This window comes from Myotis myotis, unplaced genomic scaffold, assembly GCF_014108235.1.
Source record: "Myotis myotis isolate mMyoMyo1 unplaced genomic scaffold, mMyoMyo1.p scaffold_m19_p_20, whole genome shotgun sequence".
In the NCBI taxonomy this organism is placed as follows: domain Eukaryota; kingdom Metazoa; phylum Chordata; class Mammalia; order Chiroptera; family Vespertilionidae; genus Myotis; species Myotis myotis.
The window spans coordinates 15,331,859-15,352,840 of record NW_023416325.1 but is presented as its reverse complement, the minus strand read 5'-3'; the positions used below and the strand labels follow the sequence as shown (position 1 = coordinate 15,352,840).

The following is a 20,982-nucleotide window of genomic DNA, read 5'->3' as shown; positions in this document are numbered from 1 at the left end:
AGTGATGAGATGACTTTTTAGAGCTCTCTCATTTCTTAGAATATTCTGGGTCATAATGTTGGACTCTGATTTCATTTTCTAAATAATATGCCATATGGACATATTAAATCAGGAGAGGTCCTTCAAACTGTTGCTTTAAATTGCCCTATTTTTCAAGTTTTAACAAAAAAAAAATTTTTAACACTAATGTTTAGAAGGGAAACAACCTAGAATGAATATGTAATGTAAAGAATCCTCTCATTAGTACCACCACCCCCAACTTAATCTAGTTTGAGAGGCCAAGTGTTTGTGTAGCAATTTTCATAAAATAGGGCAAACTGACATTTCCATTTTTAAGTTGTATTCAAGCAGCAAATATTTATTAAGCATCATCTTTGCAATCCAGGGTGTTATCTCTATTAAATGCTATGCCATATTAGGATATTTCAAGACTTTTCCTCAGCCAAATCAAGAAAATATTTGTCAGATATTTTAATGTTGCTGTTTTAGGACTTATTGTAAACACAGAGAGAATTATACAATGTAGTTGTCAGATTTAAAGAAAAAATAATTCAGTTTTTAAGTGACAAATATTTTAATTGTATCTAGCTAGAAATAAAAGCATATATTTACACAGGGACTTTATTACACAAATATCATTGGAACATGGAACTACATCAAACCAATTACATGGTTTAAACATTTCTGAACAAACCAAAATTACTTAATGACTTAATGGTGAATAACAGTATCAGTTCACAACCCCTACCCCTACCCCTACCTTTGGCACATTATCAATACATAAGACAAGATTGTCAAGTTAACATCAGATGTTCTCCCTGTTCTTCAATTGACATTGATTGCATACACTTACTTAGAAAATCTTCCTTTATTTCTTCATTGGCGTATGATTCAAAATCATTTGTAGAAACTGAAGACAAAAGAAAAAGAGTTTGTAATGTCTATTTTGGAAACAAAATTGTATTTCACCCTAAAAATTGAGATTTGTATATAAGAACAACCTTCAAAATGACCTACGTTATTAATAAACCTTTAGCAAAAACAGATAGCTTACATTTTCAAAACTGAACTCCCCTTTCCCCCAAATCTCTTACTTTTAAAAATCAGATACTCAATACTGCTCGGCCAGAAGGTCACAGTTGGATTCTGGTCAGGGTATATGCCTGGGTTGCATGCTCAATCCATAGTGTGGAGCTTGCAGGAGGTAGCCAATTATGATTCTCATCATTGATGTTTCTATCTTTCTCTTCCTCTCCCTTCCTCTCAATTCAATAAAAATTTATTATTTTAAAACCTTAAAAAATAAAAGATACCCAGTGCTGTATTCTAGCCAAGTTACTGTACAGCAAATTCTGTTACTAAGTTCTATTTTTCCTTTGCTTTGTAACTTTATTTTTTTTGTTAACACTATTACAGATGTTCCCATTCTTCCCCTGCCTTAGTCTACCTCCAGCCAGCGCCCTTTGTTTTTTAAAATATATTGGCAGGAAAGAAATTAGTTTCAGCATTCCCCATTTTAAGTTCCTTCTTATCTCTCTTCTCTTGGGGACCACAGGGACCTTTCCCCTGCCTGGGGTTTTCTCCAGCTGTTCTTTTTGGAACCAGGCTTACCTTTATCTCTACGGTTTTCCTCAATTCTTGGATAGGCATAGTGTGGTATTTACAGCAGAGCTGAGTGGCACTGTCACATTGTGGTAGTAACTAGGAAATGACGTAACTTCCACTTAATCCTTTCCATTTTATCAATTCTGAGGAATACTTCTGAGCATTTGGTCTTTCTTCCTCTTTTGTCTTTTTCATTTTGTGCTATTCCGTAATTGTAGAAGGATCCTTTATGCTGATCCTTCCCAAGTCTAGATTTGTCTGAGTTGCTCTGTCACCTGCTTGGCTTGCTTCCACTGATTTGTTGAGTAGTGTTAAAATGGTATTGGTGATAATAGCCTTCTGTAAACTATTTGATGCTATACAAACTATGTTATCCTTCCGAAAATGGCACTACCTCATAAAACAAATGCTATAGCTTGGAAAAAGTCATGTTTTTGTGAATTTGAGTTCTGATATGATAAATTCCGTTAAGTCTCTAACCTTGATATTATACCTTTTTAAAAATATATTTTTTTATTGATTTCAGAGAAGAAGGAAGAGGGAGAGAGAGAGAGAGAGAGAAACATCAAAGATGAGAGAATCGATTGGCTGCCTCCTGCACGCCCCACACTGGGAACTGAGCCCTAAACCCGGGCATGTGCCCCGACCGGGAATCAAACCATGACCTGGTTCATAGGTGGATACTCAACCACTGAGCCATGCCAGCTGGGTAACATTATATCTTAATTTATAATTAGAAATACCTTGAATCTTACTACTCTGAGCAGTGTGTTCTTTTAAATGAAAGCAGAAATATATTTCATGTTTAGTTTTATTAGGAGCAATACAAGCAAATCACATTCTAAATTTTCAGTGGCTAGCCTTAATCTATATTGGGTTTAATGATTTTTTATACATGAGATCTTTAAAAATGCATATTTTTCAAATTCTACATTTACCTGATTGCATGAACAGTCTGCCTGGTTTTCTAAAAATCTTCAGCGACTTACATCTTGTTTTAGACACATATCCAGTTTTTAAACTATAAGAAAGAAAAGCATCTTAATAGCAACCAGCAAAGTGAACAGCTGCCTAATGATTGTGGAAGGCTACACAAATTCTCTATTAAGCTGCCAGCATCACCAAAGAGACCCTTTCAGCCCCTGACTTATTAATGTGACTTATTAATCCTGAAATGCAAAGCTAACTATTTTGCAGGTTGAATAATTAGGCTTCTTATCTCATTTTCCCTTTTTGTTTATAGTATTCCCCTGTGCAGAAGCGACCATATGCTTCTCCTTTTGGAAGTGTTTGCATTATTTTGAATTTGAGTATGAATCACTGAAAAGGGCAGTCTTCCATATCTCTAGCTGGTCAAGAAATGTTGACAATTCCACCAAATAAGTTCTAAAAGATGTGGCATATCACAGTCAGCTCAGTAAAGAGACCATAAGATAACATCCTTTTTTGCTTTTTGTCCAGCTGCTTCTGAACTTAGCAAAGTCAACATAATAGGGAACACAAGTTTTAACATCATTTAGCTACCCTTCAAATAAAATTGGGGTACATTTTCCTCCTTTTAAACAATAAGAAGCAGACCTTCCTTTGTTTCTCATGGGTCGCCAAAGGGAATGCTGTATGATCATTTCTGGTGCAGATGCGGCTGCGATGTTGGAAGGCACTGAGTCCCCTCTCTCCAGTTGGTGTCGCCATGTAGTACAGGGGTGATGCTGCTTCTGGGAGTGACGAGAACTGAGGTGGCTCCTGTGATGAGTGAGGACACCTGTCATATAAATCACTTCAGTTAGAGGGCCCTCTCAATTCTTGTGACAACTAGTAAGAAACTAATTGCAGGTGCGCCTGCCTGGCTTGTGAGAGTTGTGCTGGATCATAGGCGTGTACTGCCTCTAAATTAACACCCTCAGATAGTTCCCATTACAGACCTTAGCAGTGCTGCGCAGGTAATGCCTCTGGCCTAGGGTGAGGTCTGGATGCCAAAAGACAGAACAAGATTTGTAGGCTTTTATCTGAAAGGATGACTGTTTAGCAGGGTGTACCATCTGTACGTTTTACTTAAGCAAATTCAACTATGTTAATTTGGCCAAGGAGAGAGAGAAAGAAATGGCCATTTAAATAGTACAAGTGACTCTGCTTGCCATTTCCATTCAAGTGATTCAGATGCCCAATGAGGTTTGAGGGCCACTGCCCTAGAAGAGTAAGCAAAATATGAATCCGCTGTTACGTCAGTGAGTCTTTTGCGGGGTGTATGTGTGTGCATGTGTGTGTGTGGTGCATTTTTTTTATTTTTTATTGACTTTATTGGGGTGACATTGGTTAATAAAATTATATAGGTTTCAGGTGTACAATTCTATAACACATCATCTGTTTATTGTTTTGTGTGTTCACCACCCCAGTCAGTGAGTCTTAATTCCCATGTACCTCTCAGTGAGTGTGGGCATCTCACTTCTATATAAAGTAGCATCTAAAAGCAACCCAATTACTCTACTTATTTTAACTAAAAAAACAGTCCTTTCTAGAACCATAAGGATAACTGAGTTGGACAAATGGAGGGATAGTCTGATGGGCTCTGATATAAGTAACTTTGACTAATATTTTCACTGTACTTCCTGATTTTAGAAGTTAAAATGCAAGAGCACTACATATGCGCATGCACACACACACACACACACACACAGGATTTACTGAACTGGATAGGTAATAATCCAGAAGAAATTCAAAAGGTTGGCCTGAAAACTTCACCAGTTGGCACTCATCTTTAGTAAGCCTAATTTGTGTTGCTCTGGAAAGACTACCCTGCCAGCTTTGATCTTTAATGGGTAATACAGGACAATAGCTGTGTTAAAGGTTTACTGCCATTTTCTTTACTTGCTTGTTTCTAATTTTGTAGTCTTTGAAAAAAATCTTTATGAGGTGGGTTTCCATCTCTAGAATGGAACTTTCCTCAAGTGCCTTCGTGTTTGAGGCATTGAGTTTCCTGCATAAAGGTACATCAAATCTGAAGGTCATATGATAAGAAATCCTAAATAATAAAGAGCTAATATGCAAATGGTCATCACACCCTCACACCATCAAGCCATAATGGCTCAGACTCTCAACACGGGAGAGAGGAATGGGGACCAGCCAGGCACAAATGAGCTCACAAGAGAGGAATGGGGACCATCCAGGCACAAATGAGCTCGTGAGAAAGGAATGGAGACCAGCCAGACTGCAGCCTGGGAGAGGGACAAGCCGCCTGCCCCGTGGTCCCCTGTGACTGCGGCTGGCCCAGGCAAAGCCGGTCTGGGTCCTGGGTGCCTGTGGCTGGCCAGAGGGAGGGAAGTCCAAGTCCTGGGTGCCTGCAACCGGCTGGAGGAGGGAACCTTGGGTCCCAGGTGCGGGGTGAGGCAGAGGTGGTTAGGGATGATCAGACCAGCAGGGGAATAGTTAGGGGCGATCAGGCAGGCAGATGTGGTTAGGGGCGATCAGGCAGGCACGCAGGCAGGCGAGCAGTTAGGAGCCAGCAGTCCTGGATTGTGAGAGGCAATCAGACATCCTCCGAGAGGTCCCGGATTGGAGAAGGTGCAGGCCGGGCTGAGGGACCCCCCCACCCCCACTCCGTGCATGAATTTTGTGCACCAGGCCTCTAGTCTGTAATAAAATTCTTGTATTCACTCATGGTTGACCCAACAGACCATATATATATATATATATATATATATATATATATATATTCCTACACAATATGCTGGGTGTGCCTTGTCTTCTGCAGTACCTTACCCTCTAAGTCAGCAATTTCCAACCAGTGTGCCAAAAGAATTTTTAAAACATGCAATATCTGATTATTTATTTGAGGGCACTGGCCCCTTTTCTTTTTTTAAATTTTTATTTATTTATGAGAGAGAGAGAGAGAGAGAAAGAGAGAGAGAGAGATTTGTCATTCCACTTATTTATGTATTCATTGGTTGATTCTTGTATGTGCCCTAACAGGGTCAAACCTGTAACCTTGGCATATCGGGACAATGCTCTAACCAACTGAGTTACCCTGCCAGAGCCTGACCTCTTTTCCCTTAGATTGTCAAATTGTAAAAGTGACAATAGCCAACACAAAAATAGCAGCCAGGTGTGAATGAATCAAAACTATACCTTTTTTTGTCAGATCAGCAAAAAATACATTTTTTGGTGTGCTGCAGAATTTTAATAGTTTGTGTCTGTCATGAGATATAAAAGGTTGAAAATCACTTATCTAAGTAGCTTGTCTATATATATATATATATATCCCATTGGCTAATCAGGGCGATATGCAAATTAACTGCCAGCCAAGATGGCGGCTGGCAGCCAGGCAGCAAGAAACTAACATGAAGCTTGCTTGCTTCAGTGACGGAGGATACCAACGTTCCCCACCTGCCGCTGCAGGCCTCTGAGCTGCAACTCTAAGCAACTATGTAACAAATATAGAAGCTAAACAAAACCCCAGAAACCTGCTTTAGTCCGCGGGGCTTCAGCCAGCAGAATCGCAACATTGTAAGCAAAGGCCAGAAACCTACTTTCAGCAGCGGAGGCCTAAGAGCTGGAGCCAAGCCTCAAAGCTAAAGCTGGCCCAGAATTTTAAAAAAAAGAGAAAAAAAGGAGTGGCTGGGAGCTTCAGTCACCCGCAGCCTGAAAACAGCCCACAGCCCCTCACCCACACTGGCCAGGCACCCCAGTGGGGACCCCCACCCTGAAGGGTGTGTGACCAGCTGCAAACAGCCATCATCCCCTCACCCAGACTGGCCAGGCACCCCAGTGGGGACCCCCACCCTGATCCAGGACACCCTTCAGGGCAAACCAGCCAGCACCCACCCGTGCACCAGGCCTCTACCCTATACAGTAAAAAGGTAATATGCCTCCCAGCACCGGGATCAGCGGAGCCGCGAGGCCTCCCAGCACCGGGATCAGTGTGACAGGGGGCAGCGCCCAAACCCCCTGATGGCCCTGCGGCCCTGTGTGTGACAGAGGGCGGGGCCACAACCTCCCTATCCACCCTGCTCTGTTCGTGACAGGGGAAGGCGCCCCAACCCCCTGATCAGCCCTGCTCTGTGCCTGATAGGGGGGGCTCCCCAACCCCCTGATCGCCCTGTGGCTCTGTGTGTGACAGGGTGCGGCGCCCCAACCCCCTGATCGGCCCTGCTCTGTGTGTGACGGTGCGGCGCCCCAACCGCCCCCCCCCCCCCCACGGGCCCTGCTCTGTGTGTGACGGGGTAGAGCCATAACCTCCCCATCGGCCCTGCCCTGAGTGTGAGAGTGGCGGCTCCCCAACCCCCTGATCGGCCCTGCTCTGTGGGTGATAGAGGGTGGCGCCCCAACCCCCTGATGGGCCCTGCTCTGTGCGTGACAGGGGGCAGCACCCCAACCCCCTGATGGGCCCTGCTCTGTGAGTGACAGGGGGCAGTGCCCCAACCCCCTGATGGGCCCTGCTCTGTGCGTGACAGGGGGCAGCGCCCCAACCCCCTGATGGGCCCTGCTCTGTGCGTGACAGGGGGCAGCACCCCAACCCCCCTGATGGGCCCTGCTCTGTGAGTGACAGGGGGCAGTGCCCCAACCCCCTGATTGGCCCTGCTCTGTGCGTGACAGGGGGTGGCGCCACAACCTCCCCATCGACCCTGCCTTGAGTGTGACAGGGGACAGTTCCCCAACCCCCCAATTGGCCCTACCCTGACGTGACTGAGGGTGGCATCACAACCTCCCAATCGCCCTGCTCTGTGCATGACGGGGGGGCGCCCCAACTCCCCAATCGGCCCTGCTCTGAGCCCGACCAGGGGCTGCACCTAGGGATTGGGCCTGCCCTCTGCCACCGGGAGCAGGCCTAAGCCAGCAGGTCGTTATCTCCTGAGGAGTCCCAGACTGCGAGAGGGCACAGGCCGGGCTGAGGGACCCTCCCTCCCCCCCCGAGTGCACAAATTTTTGTGCACCGGGCCTCTAGTATATATATAAAAGCCTAAGAGACCATTCAACTGTCTGACCACTAGCTATGACATGCAATGACCACCAGGGGGCAGACGCTCAGACCAGTAGCTATGACACACACTGACTGCCCAGGGCAGACGCTCACTGCAGGAGCTGCTGAGCTGCAGTAACTTCGAAGCTATGGTTCTCGGGTGACGCACCCAGAACCAGAGAGGAGGGAGCCTGATTCCAGGGTGCATCACTCGAGAACTGCCCTCTTTCAATCTGGGACCCCTTGGGGGATGTCAGAGCCAGCTGCAGCCTAATCCCTGCAGGCTGGGCCGAGGGACCCCACCGGTGCATGCCGGGCCTCTGGTCTTCAATAAAAAGTTCAGCTCTGAATACAAAGATTATTGGTATTTAAATAAAGTATTGGTAGGTAGTTAGCATACCTTTAGAAAGGACACATCTGTCATTGATTTAGTGATGTGAATTGTTTGAATTTGAGGAGTTTTCCATAACTCTTGTAGCTTGGCTATGTGTAAGTTCATTTTGTGTCCATCTTTGATTCCATCTGTAGGCAAGGACATTATTATGTGAATTTCATGAGAAAGATCAGTTCAACAAATTAATTATTAAGGTCTATGTATTTACATGTGTCAGTGATTATTCTGGAGAAGTAGCATGGGCTGTTAAAAATTTTTTAATTGCTTTTAGGCAGAGGAAGAGAGAAAGAAAGAGAAACATGGATGTGAGAGAGAAACCTGTTGATGGACACTTGGATTGTTTCCAGTTTTGGACTATTACAAATTTAGCTGGCAGAACAGATTTTAAGTTAAAAGTTTTTATTTAGTAAAGTGAATTAAATAAGCACAGTTTTGTTTTAATGTTATTGATAACAAAGGCCACGATAATTTTATATATTAAACTTTAAATTTAGTTATTTTTTTAAGATTTGGGCAAACCAGATATGGCATACTGAAAGACTAACTAGTTTACCAACAAATAGAAAATCATCTGGAAATTGTTATTATGACCCTTAAATCATCATTTGGAAACTGTAATAATAAAATACTAATTCAACATTTCAAGTATATTATTGTTATTATTTTAACATATTTTTATTGATTTCAGAGAGGAAGGGAGAGGGAGAGAGAGAGAGAAACATCAATGATGAGAATCATTGATTGGCTGCCTCCTGCATGCCCTCTGCTGGGGATCAAACCTGCAACCCCGGGCATGTGCCCTTGATTAAAATCAAACCTGGGACCCTTTGGTCTGCAGGCCGATGCTCTATCCACTGAGCCAAACCAGCTAGGGCTCAAGTTTATTATTTTAAATCCTTTCTCAAGTCGTAAGTATGGGCTAATTCTCTAAGAGTATATCTTTTGTGTCCCTGCTAATAAATATTTCTAAGATGCATATCATAGCCTGATCTAAAATTTAATTGCTCAAAAGCTTGGTAGCATTTTGTTACAGAAAATCAAACATTTAAAAATAATAGTTATAAAAATAATAGTTAAACTCAACAACAAACAACCTAACTGAAAAATGCGCAAAGGACTTGGATAGATTTTGGATGTCTCCAAAGAAGACACACAAATTGTCAATTAGTACATGAAAAAATGCTCACTATCACTAATCATTAGGGAAGTCAAAATCAAAACCATAGTGAGATACCCATAAGGATGCCTATCATAAAAAAAAAAAAAATCCAAACAAAAGTAAGTGTTAGCTAGGATGTGGATAAATTGGAACCATGTGCATTGCTGGTGGGAATGTAAAATGTGCAGCTGCTATGGAAACAGTGTGGCAGTTCTTCAAAATATTAAACATAGCATGGCCATATGAATCAGCAATTCCACTTGGAAACCACATTATGTATATACATTTATAAGTGTGTCTGTGCATTTTTATATCTATATACTTGCAGGTATGTATGTTTTTCCTAGGTAACTGTTAGGACTATAAAATTTCCAAGGAAGAGCAAAGTGAATCCAGGTTTATATATCATTGAATTGAAATTGCTCCCTCCCCAAAATTTGTGAGACACCTTTGTCGCTCTATCCTTCACTCCAAGGGAGAGGAAAACAGCAGCATTAAGAAATATTTTGTTCTTTGAGTTTGTTCAGTTTAAAATTTTTCCTTCAATCGGTGCTCTCTTCTTCTCAACCAACATCAGCTATAAACACAGTTCTCAAATTCATTGCTATTTTGAAAGACTATTTTTAAAATGCTTGATGTAAGATATCTTCATGGGAGACAAAGTACCTGCTGATTGTTCTCTCAAAAATCTTAAAGTCTAAGATCACCAAGGAGGCTAATAAAATCTATTTTTAAACCTCCTTTGTGTGAGAGTTATAGCAAAACTGACTTCTCTGAACCATGTTATTTATAGGTATTATCTGATTTATGTGCTCTACTCACCAGTACCTTTGGAATTCTGGTAATAAGAATGTCCAGCTGATCTGTTTAAAAAAAAAAAAAAGGATGTAATTAGTAGGTAGTAACAACAAATAACTGACAGCTTTATAAACATTAAAGAAGGTATTTTAAATGAAAAAAGGACAGTATTGCATATGCTTTATACTTTTCATGCTTCCATCAGACAGAATGTCTTGCAAATTTTCTTCTGTCATTCTGGTTATATCTGAATGGCTCCAGACTTATTTAAAGTGAGTTATCTGATATTTTCTTTACCATATTATTAGACAGGACTTACTTTAAGGCAAGTTTGGCCTAGTTTTATAGCCTCCTAATCTAATTCCGACATTGAGTTTAATAAAGTAGTTTGGGCTTCTAGTCCTACCCATAGTATTTTCTTGTTCTCTTTATTTTTAATAAAATAATTTGGCTATGGAAAAGACTATCTTGTTTTTTATTGTATGTAATTAAGATGTTCTAGAATCCTAGATTTGGAATGTATCTAATTTTGTATAGGTTCTTTTTTTCCTCAAATTGAGACAAAACACCCTTCCTTCCTTCTTCCTTCCTTCTTCCAATTTATTCAATGAACACGAGTTCATTCATCTCCTGATATACTAGGATCCAGTACTTCACTAAGCACTGAGAGGAACAGAAAAGAAACACAAGACCCCATCTCATCTTTTCTTTTTTAATATATTTTATTGATTTTCCCACAGAGAGGAAGGGAGAGGGACAGAGAGCTAGAAACATCGATGAGAGAGAAACATCGATCAGCTGCCTCCTGCACACTCCCCACTGGGGATGTGCCCGCAACCAAGGTACATGCCCTTGGCAGGAATCGAACCTGGGACCCGAGTCCGCAGGCCGACGCTCTATCCGCTGAGCCAAACCCGTCAGGGCCCCATCTAATCTTTAAGAAGTCTTCAATCCACCACATATTTTTTTTTAAAAAAGGCCATGGCTGCAGCAGAAGCCATGGCTGTGAGCTGCTTTGGCAAACAGCCAGCCGCTCTCTGTTTTAGGGAATAACTGATGAAAAGGATGAGGAGGTTAGTGACTTCAGCAGTGACTTCAGCAACTGTCTTCAGCATCAGGAAATGAGAGTAAAAACTTGCCAAAAATAAAATAGGTTTATGAAGAAACGAACTTCTGTGTGAAGAAAACGTCAAGTACTTCTAATATTCATAGTCATCTGTTTCATGGACTATTATGAATCCCCACTTGACATAACGGTGGCTAATGTCACACACGGGGAACTGATTTATTGACTCGGGAGCCCTCGATTGAACAAGGACTCTTGTCCCCGCAGTCTCCCCTCTCCCCCACCCGGGTTTACGTAGAGTCCGGTGGCCAGGCCGCTTTTCCAGCCGGCTCCCCAGCGCCCCCTCGGGGCAGAAAGATGCAAGCAGGTGACTGTCGCAGTCACCGCGTTGTCATTGCCCCAAACCCTCCTCAGAAACCCTTCCTTTGAACAGCGCGTCGGCTTCCATGTTTCCCATCCCGGCCACAACAAAGGTTCTCCCCGCATCTCTCTTCAGTGCTTTGGGGGCCAGTCGATTGGAGCAGCCAGCTCCCAACCCCTCTCCACAAGGGGGATCATGACCGGGCCGGTGTCCATCCTCCCTAACCCCCCAGGGCCCCGCAGCCTCACCCGCCTCCGCCACCCTCGGTCCTGGCCACTGCCGGAGGCTCTGCGGAAGGGCTGCAGTCCGTCCAGGCGGACACCGGACCCTGGCCGAGCATCTCCTCCCGGTGCAGGGACCGCGAGCTGTGTGCGGGGAAAGCTTTCCCTCTTCCCCTCCCGGGTCAGCACGCTTGCGTCAGGTCGGGCGGGATGGGGGCGAAGAGGCGGATGCCGGATTCTAGCCCCCTCCGGGGCGTTCCGGACACGGCCCGAATAGCTTCGGGAGAGCGGGGAGGGCAGATCCACGATCCCGGAGTTAAATTGGGGAGGAGCGGGAATTCTTCAGTTGACTACGCGTTTGCATCTTTTTGTGGAACGGTTGCGTCACGGAAAGGAAATAAGACATGCCCTCCACCACCGGAGGTGCCTTCCACCTCAGTATTCCAGACCCTCGGCAAATTTGCAAATCTCGAATGTCACCATCTGTGCCAAACATCAGTACGCAAACCAAGGACCCACGCGCCCCGCGCAGGAATGCCGAGTGCTAGCCGTTATCTGTAAACAGTTATCACCAAGGCAACCAGGCTTCGCCAGCCTCACCACCAAGGGTTTGGACCAACAACCTCAGCGCGTGCGCACACAACATCCCTCCTTTCCCAGGGTTTTCTTAGGACGCGTTTCGCACGGGATTTGGCCTGCGGGATGCTCCGTACTCGGAGGTGTGGCATGTAAACAGAACTTGGGTTGTGATTGGTTCGCACCCCGTTCCCGGAACTGAGGGCGTCGCGCGAAGGCTGAAGGGAGTGTGGCGGCCGCTCTTGGGGAGTGCTGCGCGGCGGGCGGCTCCGGGATCTCGGGAGCTGACATGCCTCGGTATGCGCAGCTGGTCATGGGCCCCGCAGGCAGCGGGAAGGTGAGGATTTGGCGGAAGAAGGAGGGGAGAGTAGAAGCTCGTGGGAGGCAGGGAGGTTCGGGTCCAGAGGAGGGGACCGGCGGGTGTTTGTATTGGGGACCCTGAGACCCTGGGCAGCTCCCTTCTGCAGTCTGGGCTTCGGTACCCTGTTCGTTGTTGTTTTGAAAGGAGAGGAGTGATAGTTGCTAATACTTATTTGTATACTTAAGCCCCAGATACTGCGCTGAACACCTCATTTGTTTCCACAACAACCCTCTAAAATAAGCCCTTTTAATCCGGCTGTTACAGACAAGGGAAATGAGACACAAAGGTTCTTTGCTCGGGATCACAGCTAGTAAGTAGCGGCTGGAATCCAGTTTTTTAACATATATTTTTATTGACTTCAGAGAGGGAGAGACAAAAACATCAATGATGAGAGAGAAAATCTTGGATCGGCTGCCTCCTGCACCCCCCTCCCGCCCCCAACTGGGGATGGAGCCTGCAAGCTGGCCACGTGCCCCAACCAGGAATCAAACCATGACCTTCTGGTTCATAGGTCGATGTTTAACCGCTGAGCCACACCAGCCGGGCTGGAACCCAGTGTTGTCTCATCCGGCCCTGTCTAGCTCCCAGGGATCGGTGAAGGCCTAGTTTTGTCCCTAGCAGACACTGCCCAGGGCGTAGCGTCCTTCTGGGGGTGCAGGAGGTAACATTACATTGCTGTTGATCTGACCCCTTGAGCCCTGTGACATTACAGAGTACTTACTGCGCCACCATGGTCCAGCACTGCGAAGCCCTCAATCGGTCTGTCCAGGTCGTGAACCTTGATCCTGCAGCGGAACACTTCAACTACTCCGTAATGGCTGGTGAGTCCTGAGCACAGCTTTCCCCTCCTTCAGGAAAATTAAGGGGTTGAGGAGGCCGGGAGTGCTGGCTGCTCGGCATAGAAGCTGAAATATTATTACTACAGTCTGGTCCCCTGGTTAAATGGTGAGCAGTATGAGGCTGAATGTCATTTGATGACATCCATTTATGTTCAACAGTATCCTTTCTTGTCGTCTCTTAGTACTAAATTCAAGTAAGTAGGTGCCTTCCTCCCTACCCCCTTCCCTTCTGTACTTTCCATGCTTAGTGCTGCTACGGTGAATCTGGTTTACTGCTCATCATACTCTGAGTGAGCCCCCTCAATGTTTGTTTGTTTTTTTAACTCTTAATTTATTCAAGTGTCTGTGGAACAAGACATACGAATCGTACTTTCGTGTACCTTTTAGTCAGGGAGATAAGCAATAAGCAGCATGCTACAGATTGAGATAAAGACTGCCAGTAGGCTGATTAGAGGGAATAACTAGAGGAGATTGCTTTAGGTAGTGTAGTCAGGGATGGTGTCTTGGGAGGAGAGGATATTTGGGCCCAGACCTAAAGATGGCAATATGCTCATCAAGCTGGGGAAAGAAAGGCTTTCTAAAATGAGAGTACATCAAGGTCAATACAGAGCCTTAGAGATGGAAAAGGGTTTGATTTACTCCAGAAAAATCAAAGATTTTGATGAGTTGGAGCATAATGAGTGAAAGAAAGAAGTGGGTAGGAGCTAGTAGGAGATGAGAAGTTTTGGTTATATCCTGTGTGTGTGGTTTTTTTAAACTTATTTTTATTAATTGTAATTCATCTGGTGGGTCCAACAGAATTTGTTTCAACACTTTTTAAAATATATATATTTTATTGATTTTTTACAGAGAGGAAGGGAGAGAGGGATAGAGAGCTAGAAACATCGATGAGAGAGAAACATGGGTAAGCCGCCTCCTGCACACTCCCTACTGGGAATGTGCCCGCAACCAAAGATACATGCCCTTGACTGGAATCGAACCTGGGACCCTTGAGTCCGCAGGCTGACGCTCTATCCACTGAGCCAAACCCGTCAGGGCTCAACACTTTTGTTTTTGTTAATCCTCACCCAAGGATATTTTTTCCAGTGATTTTTAGAGAGAATGGAAGGGTGGGGGAGAGACAAAGAGAGTGAAACATCGATGTGAGAGAGATACATCGATTGGTTGCCTCCCACATGTACCCCAACCAGGGCCAGGGTTAAGCCTGCAACTGAGGCACATGCCCTTGACCGGAATCAAACCCAGGATTCCTCAGTCTGCAGGCCGACGCTTTATCCACTGAGCCAAACCAGCCAGGACTATACAGTTTTCTTATTCTGTTTGGGCTGCTATAACAAAATGCCATAGGTGGAGACTTACAAAAAATGGAAATGTATTTCTCACACTTCTGGAGGCTGGAAGTCCAAGATCAGGATGCCTGCACAGTCAGATTCTGGTGAAGACCCAGTTATATTCTGTAGGCTGCCATCTTCTCCCTGTGTCCTCACATAAGGGGATGAGGGACCTCCTTAGGGGCCTCTTTTATAAGATCCCTCATGACCTAATTACCTCCTAAAGTCCCCAACTCCTAATATCATTGCCTTGGGCTTTAGGTTTTGAACATAGGAATTTTGGAAGGACACAAGTATTGAATCTCTAGCACTTGCCAGCAATGGAATGCCATTAGAGGGTGTTAAGCAGGGGAGAGGGCTGGCATCTGATTTATGTTTTTAAAGATAACTGGCTGCCAAAACCGGTTTGACTCAGTGGATAGAGCGTCGGCCTGCGGACTGAAAGGTCCCAGGTTCGATTCCGGTCAAGGGCATGTGCCTGGGTTGCGGGCACATCCCCAGTAGGAGATGTGCAGGAGGCGGCTGATCGATGTTTCTCTCCCATCGATGTTTCTAACTCTCTATCTCTCTCCCTTCCTCTCTGTAAAAAATCAATAAAATATATTAAACAAACAAAAAAAAAAGATAACTGGCTCTCAGATGACAAATGGACTCTAGAGGGTCAAGAGTAGAAGCAGGGACCAGCAGTGCAGCTATCATAGTTGTCCCAACTTGGCGTCAGATGTTATCCCTGGGAAAGTACATGGGAAGATATTATCCACATACATGGGGCTGTGAGTGAGTCACAGTTCTCTGGGAACAGAGAAGCTAGGTTTGAACACAAAAATAAAAACCTACCGTAGATAGTTAAAAATACTGATTTCCAAAAATTAGTAATAATAGAACCAGGCATATACCAGAAATCTTTGAGCTGCTGCTATAGGTGATGTAGCTATGCTATCTCATATAGTCCTCATCTTTCTACACTAGGATATATGATTTGTACCCCATCTGTAAATATGGAAAGTGAGGCATAGGAGGGTTAGGTAGCTTCCTTGGGCTCATTGTGTTAAGAAACAGTAATTGGTTTTCTTGGTTTGTTTGTTTTGTTTACTGGTTATAGGATACTTAGTGTATATTCACATGGTTCAAAATGCAAAAGGTACAAAAGAGTAAATGTCTCTCCCAGCTCTGTGTCCCAGCAGTCGGCTGCCCTCCTAGGAGGCAGCCAGTATTGCCACTTTCTGGGGTGTGTTTATCCATAGAGAATCTATGCATATAAAATCAAAGATGCATATTATTATGTACATATTGTAAGTCTCTGTCTTTTAAAAAAAAAAACCACAAACGATGGATTCTTACCTGGACTTCTGTACCTTACACTTTTCACTTAACAGTGTAACTAGGAGATTGGGTCATCATCAAATACGTAAAGAGCTTTTCCTTTTTTATGGCTGCATAGGATTCTATTGTCTGGCTATACAATAATTACTTCCCACAGACACTGCTATAGGGAATAACCATGTACAGAAAATAATCTCATATGTGTGAGTTTTTATGTAATGGTTAATTATCCCTTGTGAGGAGGACAGTTTTCAAATGGATGTGCTTCTGTTCCGGGGCCTGCCCATCCTTTTCAGACATCCGGGAACTGATCGAGGTGGATGACGTGATGGAGGATGATTCTCTGCGGTTTGGTCCCAATGGAGGATTGGTGTTTTGCATGGAGTACTTTGCCAATAATTTTGACTGGCTAGAGAGCTGTCTTGGCCACGTAGAAGATGACTACATCCTTTTTGACTGTCCAGGTGGGTGAGCCATTTGAATGTGTCATTTTCCTCGAAGTCATGCTGGGTCTGTCCTCAGTAGGAGAAAGTGCAGTGAGCATTTGTCATTCTGAATTATACAGATTGCAGTAAGGTACAAAGCTCTTATTCATCAGCTCTAATCATTCATTGAGTTTACTGAGTGCTTAACTTTGTACACTGAGAATACCATAGAGAACCAGGGAGCCATGGTCTCTGCCCTGGTGGAGCTCATAGTCAAGTGGCAGTGCTAGACAGTATAAACAAAAATCACCAAATGTTACTTAATATTCCTTTGTGACAGGAATAGCATAGAGCAGCGGTCACCAACCGGTGGTCCGTGAGGTCCGAAAGGTTGGCGACTGCTGGCATAGACCATCACACAGCAGGGGGGTTAGAGGAGGCTTTGATCCAGTGGCCTGTGGGCTGGGCCATAGCCCGAAGGTGAGGGAGACTGGTCCATGCAAAAGTCACAGCATGTTGTAGGCCTACGGGCAGGAAGGAAGGAGGTGGGTTTGAGGCACCAAAAAGGCTGTTGGGGCTGAAGCACACAGTGCACAAAGGGAAATGTGAAGTGAGGCTGGTAGGGGAGAGAGAAACGCATATGATTTGTTAAGCCAAAGTGTGAATTTTAGACTTGAGCTTAACTGAGCTTTGATCATATGTGGCTCTCACTTTTTCCCTTTGCTTTTAATTGAACATACACACACCCACAGAAAAGTTCAGATGTCATAAGTGTTCAGTTTGATGAATATTCCTAAACTGCAATGCCTTTGTAGCACTCACTTTTTTATTTTTCCTTTTATTGAATTTATTGGGTGACACTGGTTAACAAAATTGTAGCGCTTGCTTTTGATGGGCAAAAACTAAAAAGTATGATGAACCTCATGATTTTGTGATTGCTTCAAGAGGCTAGAAGACTCCTTAAAATGGAATATATTACTACCAGGGCTTGACTTCCTTTTTTTTAATTTTTTAAAATATATTTTTATTGATTTCAGAGAGGAAGGGAGAGGAAAAGAGAGAAAGAGAGAAACATCAATGATGAGAGAGAATCATTGATCGGCTGCCTCCTGCATGCCCCTACTAGGGATTGAGCCCTCAACCCGGGCGTGTGCCCTGACTGGGAATTGAACCGTGACCTCCTGGTTCATAGGTCGATGCTCAACCACTGTGCCACTCCAGCAGGGCAGTTTGTTTGTTTTTTTAACCATCTTATGGGTAAATTTTTTTTGTATTTTTTAACATTTTCTGATTGTAATAGTCTTGCAATTTTCTTCATGTAGGTCAGATCGAGTTGTATACGCATCTGCCTGTGATGAAACAACTGGTCCAGCAGCTAGAACAGTGGGAGTTCCGAGTCTGTGGAGTTTTTCTCGTCGATTCACAGTTTATGGTGGAGTCTTTTAAGGTTTGAGGATAAATCTGTTGTTGATATTTCAGTCATGGGTGCAAGCAGATGGCAGTCTCCTTTAATCATTGTGTGATTCCGGACATTTCACAAACTATACTCTAGAGTTACTTTGTATCCCTTATAAAATTATTATAATAATGTATTTTCACTTCAGATGGTAAATTATGATATTATATGGAGAACTACTTACTGAGAAAAATGAGGCAGATGCATATTATGTATGTGCATTTTTAATTTTCTGAGGGCTATTTGTCTAGTTTATGAACTGTCTAAAACTTTATTTCTCATTAATAGCGCTTAAGGAATTTTTTATGGGAAAGAAGGTTAAAGATATGGTCTAAATTGAGATTTGTGACCACCACAGATTAAATCTACACCTTTTTTCTCCTCACCTTCGGAAACCAAGGGTCAGCCCTCTGATTAGTGGACTGTCCTTTCTTTAGGATCAGTGTTTCTTTGATTGAGGCCAGTTCTGCTCCAGTGAGGCACAGAAGCCTCTCTTTCATTCAGAGACCAGGGAACTTTGTTGGCACCTGTTGATTTATCTTCCCTTTCCTCTTTCCTTCTTCAGTTTATTTCTGGCATCTTGGCGGCCCTGAGCGCTATGATCTCTCTAGAAATTCCACAAGTTAACATCATGACGAAAATGGACCTGCTGAGTAAGAAAGCTAAGAAGGAAATTGAGAAGTGAGTTCATGGCCTCCACTACAATCAGATCTCAATTGCAGCGATGAATCTTCTTTATTTACATGTGAGGTTCTGTCTGTCTGTAAATTGGATTTCTTCTTCCTTTTATTCATCAGTCTCTTTCTCACTTTTAAAGGTTTCTAGATCCAGACATGTATTCTTTATTAGATGATTCCACAAGTGACTTAAGAAGCAAAAAATTCAAAAAATTGACTAAAGCTGTATGTGGACTGGTAAGCTGGTTAAATTTTTGTTGTTGTTGTTGTTTTTTGTTATTCATCGATGTCCAGTCAGTGGCCAACATTACGGAAGCACAATCCAGTCCTACTTGCAATGGGGAGGTGGTGGTGACAGGCTGTGGGCTGGCCAGTCAGCAGTTTAATTTTTTTTTTCATCTCCCCCCCCCCCCCCCGTTTAATTTAGAAGCAGTTATTGGTGATAGCCAGTAAATTAACTGACATGTCCATTATCCCAAGCCATTTTGGGAATTCAGAACTGTCTGTGCCCTGTTGAAATTTCCAGTGGTTGCTGAATTCAGATAAATGCCTATGAAACAGTATCTAGTTATGTAGTAAGTTGAGTGTTCTGGTAAGTCAAACCAGAAAAATGAATATTGATTTTCCGTTTTGTCTCTGTCTATCAAATGATAAATGGTTATAAACCTCAAATATATAAGTTGAAAATTAAGCATGTTGCAGAGTTTCAGAATGACCCTTTCTGAAATCTCCAACTTATAGATTGACGACTACAGCATGGTTCGATTTTTGCCTTACGATCAGTCAGATGAAGAAAGCATGAACATTGTATTACAGCATATTGATTTTGCCATTCAGTATGGAGAAGACTTGGAATTTAAAGAACCAAAGGTAATTCCTGGTTTAGGGTATTTATTGGCTTTTAGTAAAAATGTTTGCCGGCAATCCTTGATCTCCTGTGTAATCCAGAAACTCAAATTAATTTTTGTCTTAGTGGTGGCAGTAACCTGGGCTTCTCTGGGTGATTCCTGAAATTGACTCCTGAGCTCAAAGAGCAATATCAGTTTTACTCTATTTTTTATTGAGACACTATTACTGATTTATGTTTCTTAGTACTCAGAGCTTGGGATAGATGCAAAAAGGAGGTAAAATCCAATTGAATTTGGGCTGTCCTCACATAGGTCAATAGAAAGACTAACGATACTTTTCAGTAGGGTATTAGCACAGTAAGATAGCTGAGAACTGGTGTAAGAAATGCTTCTAGCCCTGGCTTCTGTGACTCAGTGTGTTGGAATGTGGTCCCATGCATGGAAGGGTCATGGATTTAATTCCCAGTCAGGGCACGTACCTGAGTTGCAGGTTTTAATTCCCTGTCAGTGTGCATATGGGAGGCAACTGATCAATGTTTCTCTCTGTCTCTCTCTCTCTCTTCCTCTGTCTTTCCCCCTCCCTCCGTCCCTACCTTTCTTCCTCTTTCCCCCTCTCTAAATCAATGAAAATGACTTCAGGTGAGGATTAAAAAAAAGAAGAAGAAATTCGCTTCTAATGAGATATAAACACTTTAAATATACTTTCAGTCATGCCTTTTGTTACTATTAACTATTACCTATGTGCAGCACCAGGAGCCAGCACTGAGTGTTAGCTCCTTACAGAGCATTACCTGGAAAATACGTAAACACATACTATGTCTAACTGAGGGGAGACCAATGTATTTTCTCTTTTGTGTTTCCTTTGTGTCAGGAACATGAAGATGAGTCGTCTTCTATGTTGGATGAATATTTTCAAGAACATCAGAATGAATAAAGAGTTTATTAACATGTAAATGTATATGTGCAAAGAGCTTGTGGCTGAACCGGCAAAATATTTTTCTCAAAGGATGCAATACTAAAAAGCTGCTTATTTTAATGAAAAAAATAATACTTGGCTCTTTATCAACAGCACACCAGAGTCAAGTTCTTGGTTATTCTGAAACTGCTGCTGTTTAAAGTGGAATCTTTTAGTGTTATATTTTTACTAAGCATCAGTTTAGATTTTAAAAGTTGAAATTGAAATTAATTCACATAGATTTGTATATAATGTAAATTAGCACCTGTGGTACAGTTAGGACCAGCCTACCTTTATTTTTTCTGTTTGGTTTTGTTATTTTTGAAGGTTTTTTTGGAGGAGCAGGAATTATTGTAACAAAATATGTATATCCAAAGGTGAAAATCTGTAGGATATAGGTAAAACCATTGTTTATATGTATTCCAAATTTCTACATTGAAAATGTATTATTTGTATAATTAAAAAATGAAAAGTGACTAATTTTTAAAGATACGTATGTATATAAATAAAAGAAACAGCATTAATCTTTCATTACACTCTTGTTCTCCATTCATAATTTGAAGTAACAGCCAGGCAAAATTTTTGAATTTGTAAAATTTCCCAAGTAGGAGATGCCAGACACTGGGAATAAAAT

At 43.0% G+C, this 20,982-nt stretch overlaps 2 protein-coding genes across 3 annotated transcripts; one reads left to right on the top strand and one right to left on the bottom strand.

Moving 5' to 3' along the window:
- Positions 1 to 198: 198 nt before the first annotated feature.
- FAM216A (family with sequence similarity 216 member A) lies at positions 199 to 11,737 on the bottom strand. Its single transcript, XM_036353476.1, is given in 7 exon segments — positions 199 to 910; positions 2,544 to 2,626; positions 3,184 to 3,367; positions 3,449 to 3,579; positions 7,960 to 8,080; positions 9,934 to 9,974; positions 11,585 to 11,737. Coding segments are annotated over 7 exon segments (768 nt in total). The 5' UTR covers positions 11,677 to 11,737; the 3' UTR covers positions 199 to 794.
- Positions 11,738 to 12,302: 565 nt separating this feature from the next.
- Positions 12,303 to 20,884, top strand: GPN3 (GPN-loop GTPase 3). 2 transcript variants are annotated; one of them, XM_036353467.1, is made up of 8 exons: positions 12,303 to 12,430; positions 13,207 to 13,315; positions 16,284 to 16,451; positions 17,735 to 17,859; positions 18,434 to 18,549; positions 18,686 to 18,782; positions 19,287 to 19,415; positions 20,265 to 20,884. In XM_036353467.1, exons 2-8 carry the CDS (start codon positions 13,225 to 13,227, stop codon positions 20,325 to 20,327), a joined length of 789 nt encoding a protein of 262 aa, XP_036209360.1. In that variant the 5' UTR covers positions 12,303 to 12,430; positions 13,207 to 13,224; the 3' UTR covers positions 20,328 to 20,884. The 2 variants fall into 2 exon arrangements, with proteins under 2 accessions (XP_036209360.1, XP_036209359.1); XM_036353466.1 differs by having other exon boundaries at positions 12,313 to 12,470.
- The last annotated feature ends 98 nt before the right edge of the window (positions 20,885 to 20,982 follow it).

Bases quoted from the DNA above. Each gene is read 5' to 3' on its own strand.
- GPN3 (XM_036353466.1), top strand. From the start codon at position 12,423: ATGCCTCGGTATGCGCAGCTGGTCATGGGCCCCGCAGGCAGCGGGAAG. The intron at 16,452-17,734 runs GTGGGTGAGCCA...TTCTTCATGTAG, and splicing joins CATCCTTTTTGACTGTCCAG to GTCAGATCGAGTTGTATACG. The intron at 19,416-20,264 runs GTAATTCCTGGT...CCTTTGTGTCAG, and splicing joins TGGAATTTAAAGAACCAAAG to GAACATGAAGATGAGTCGTC.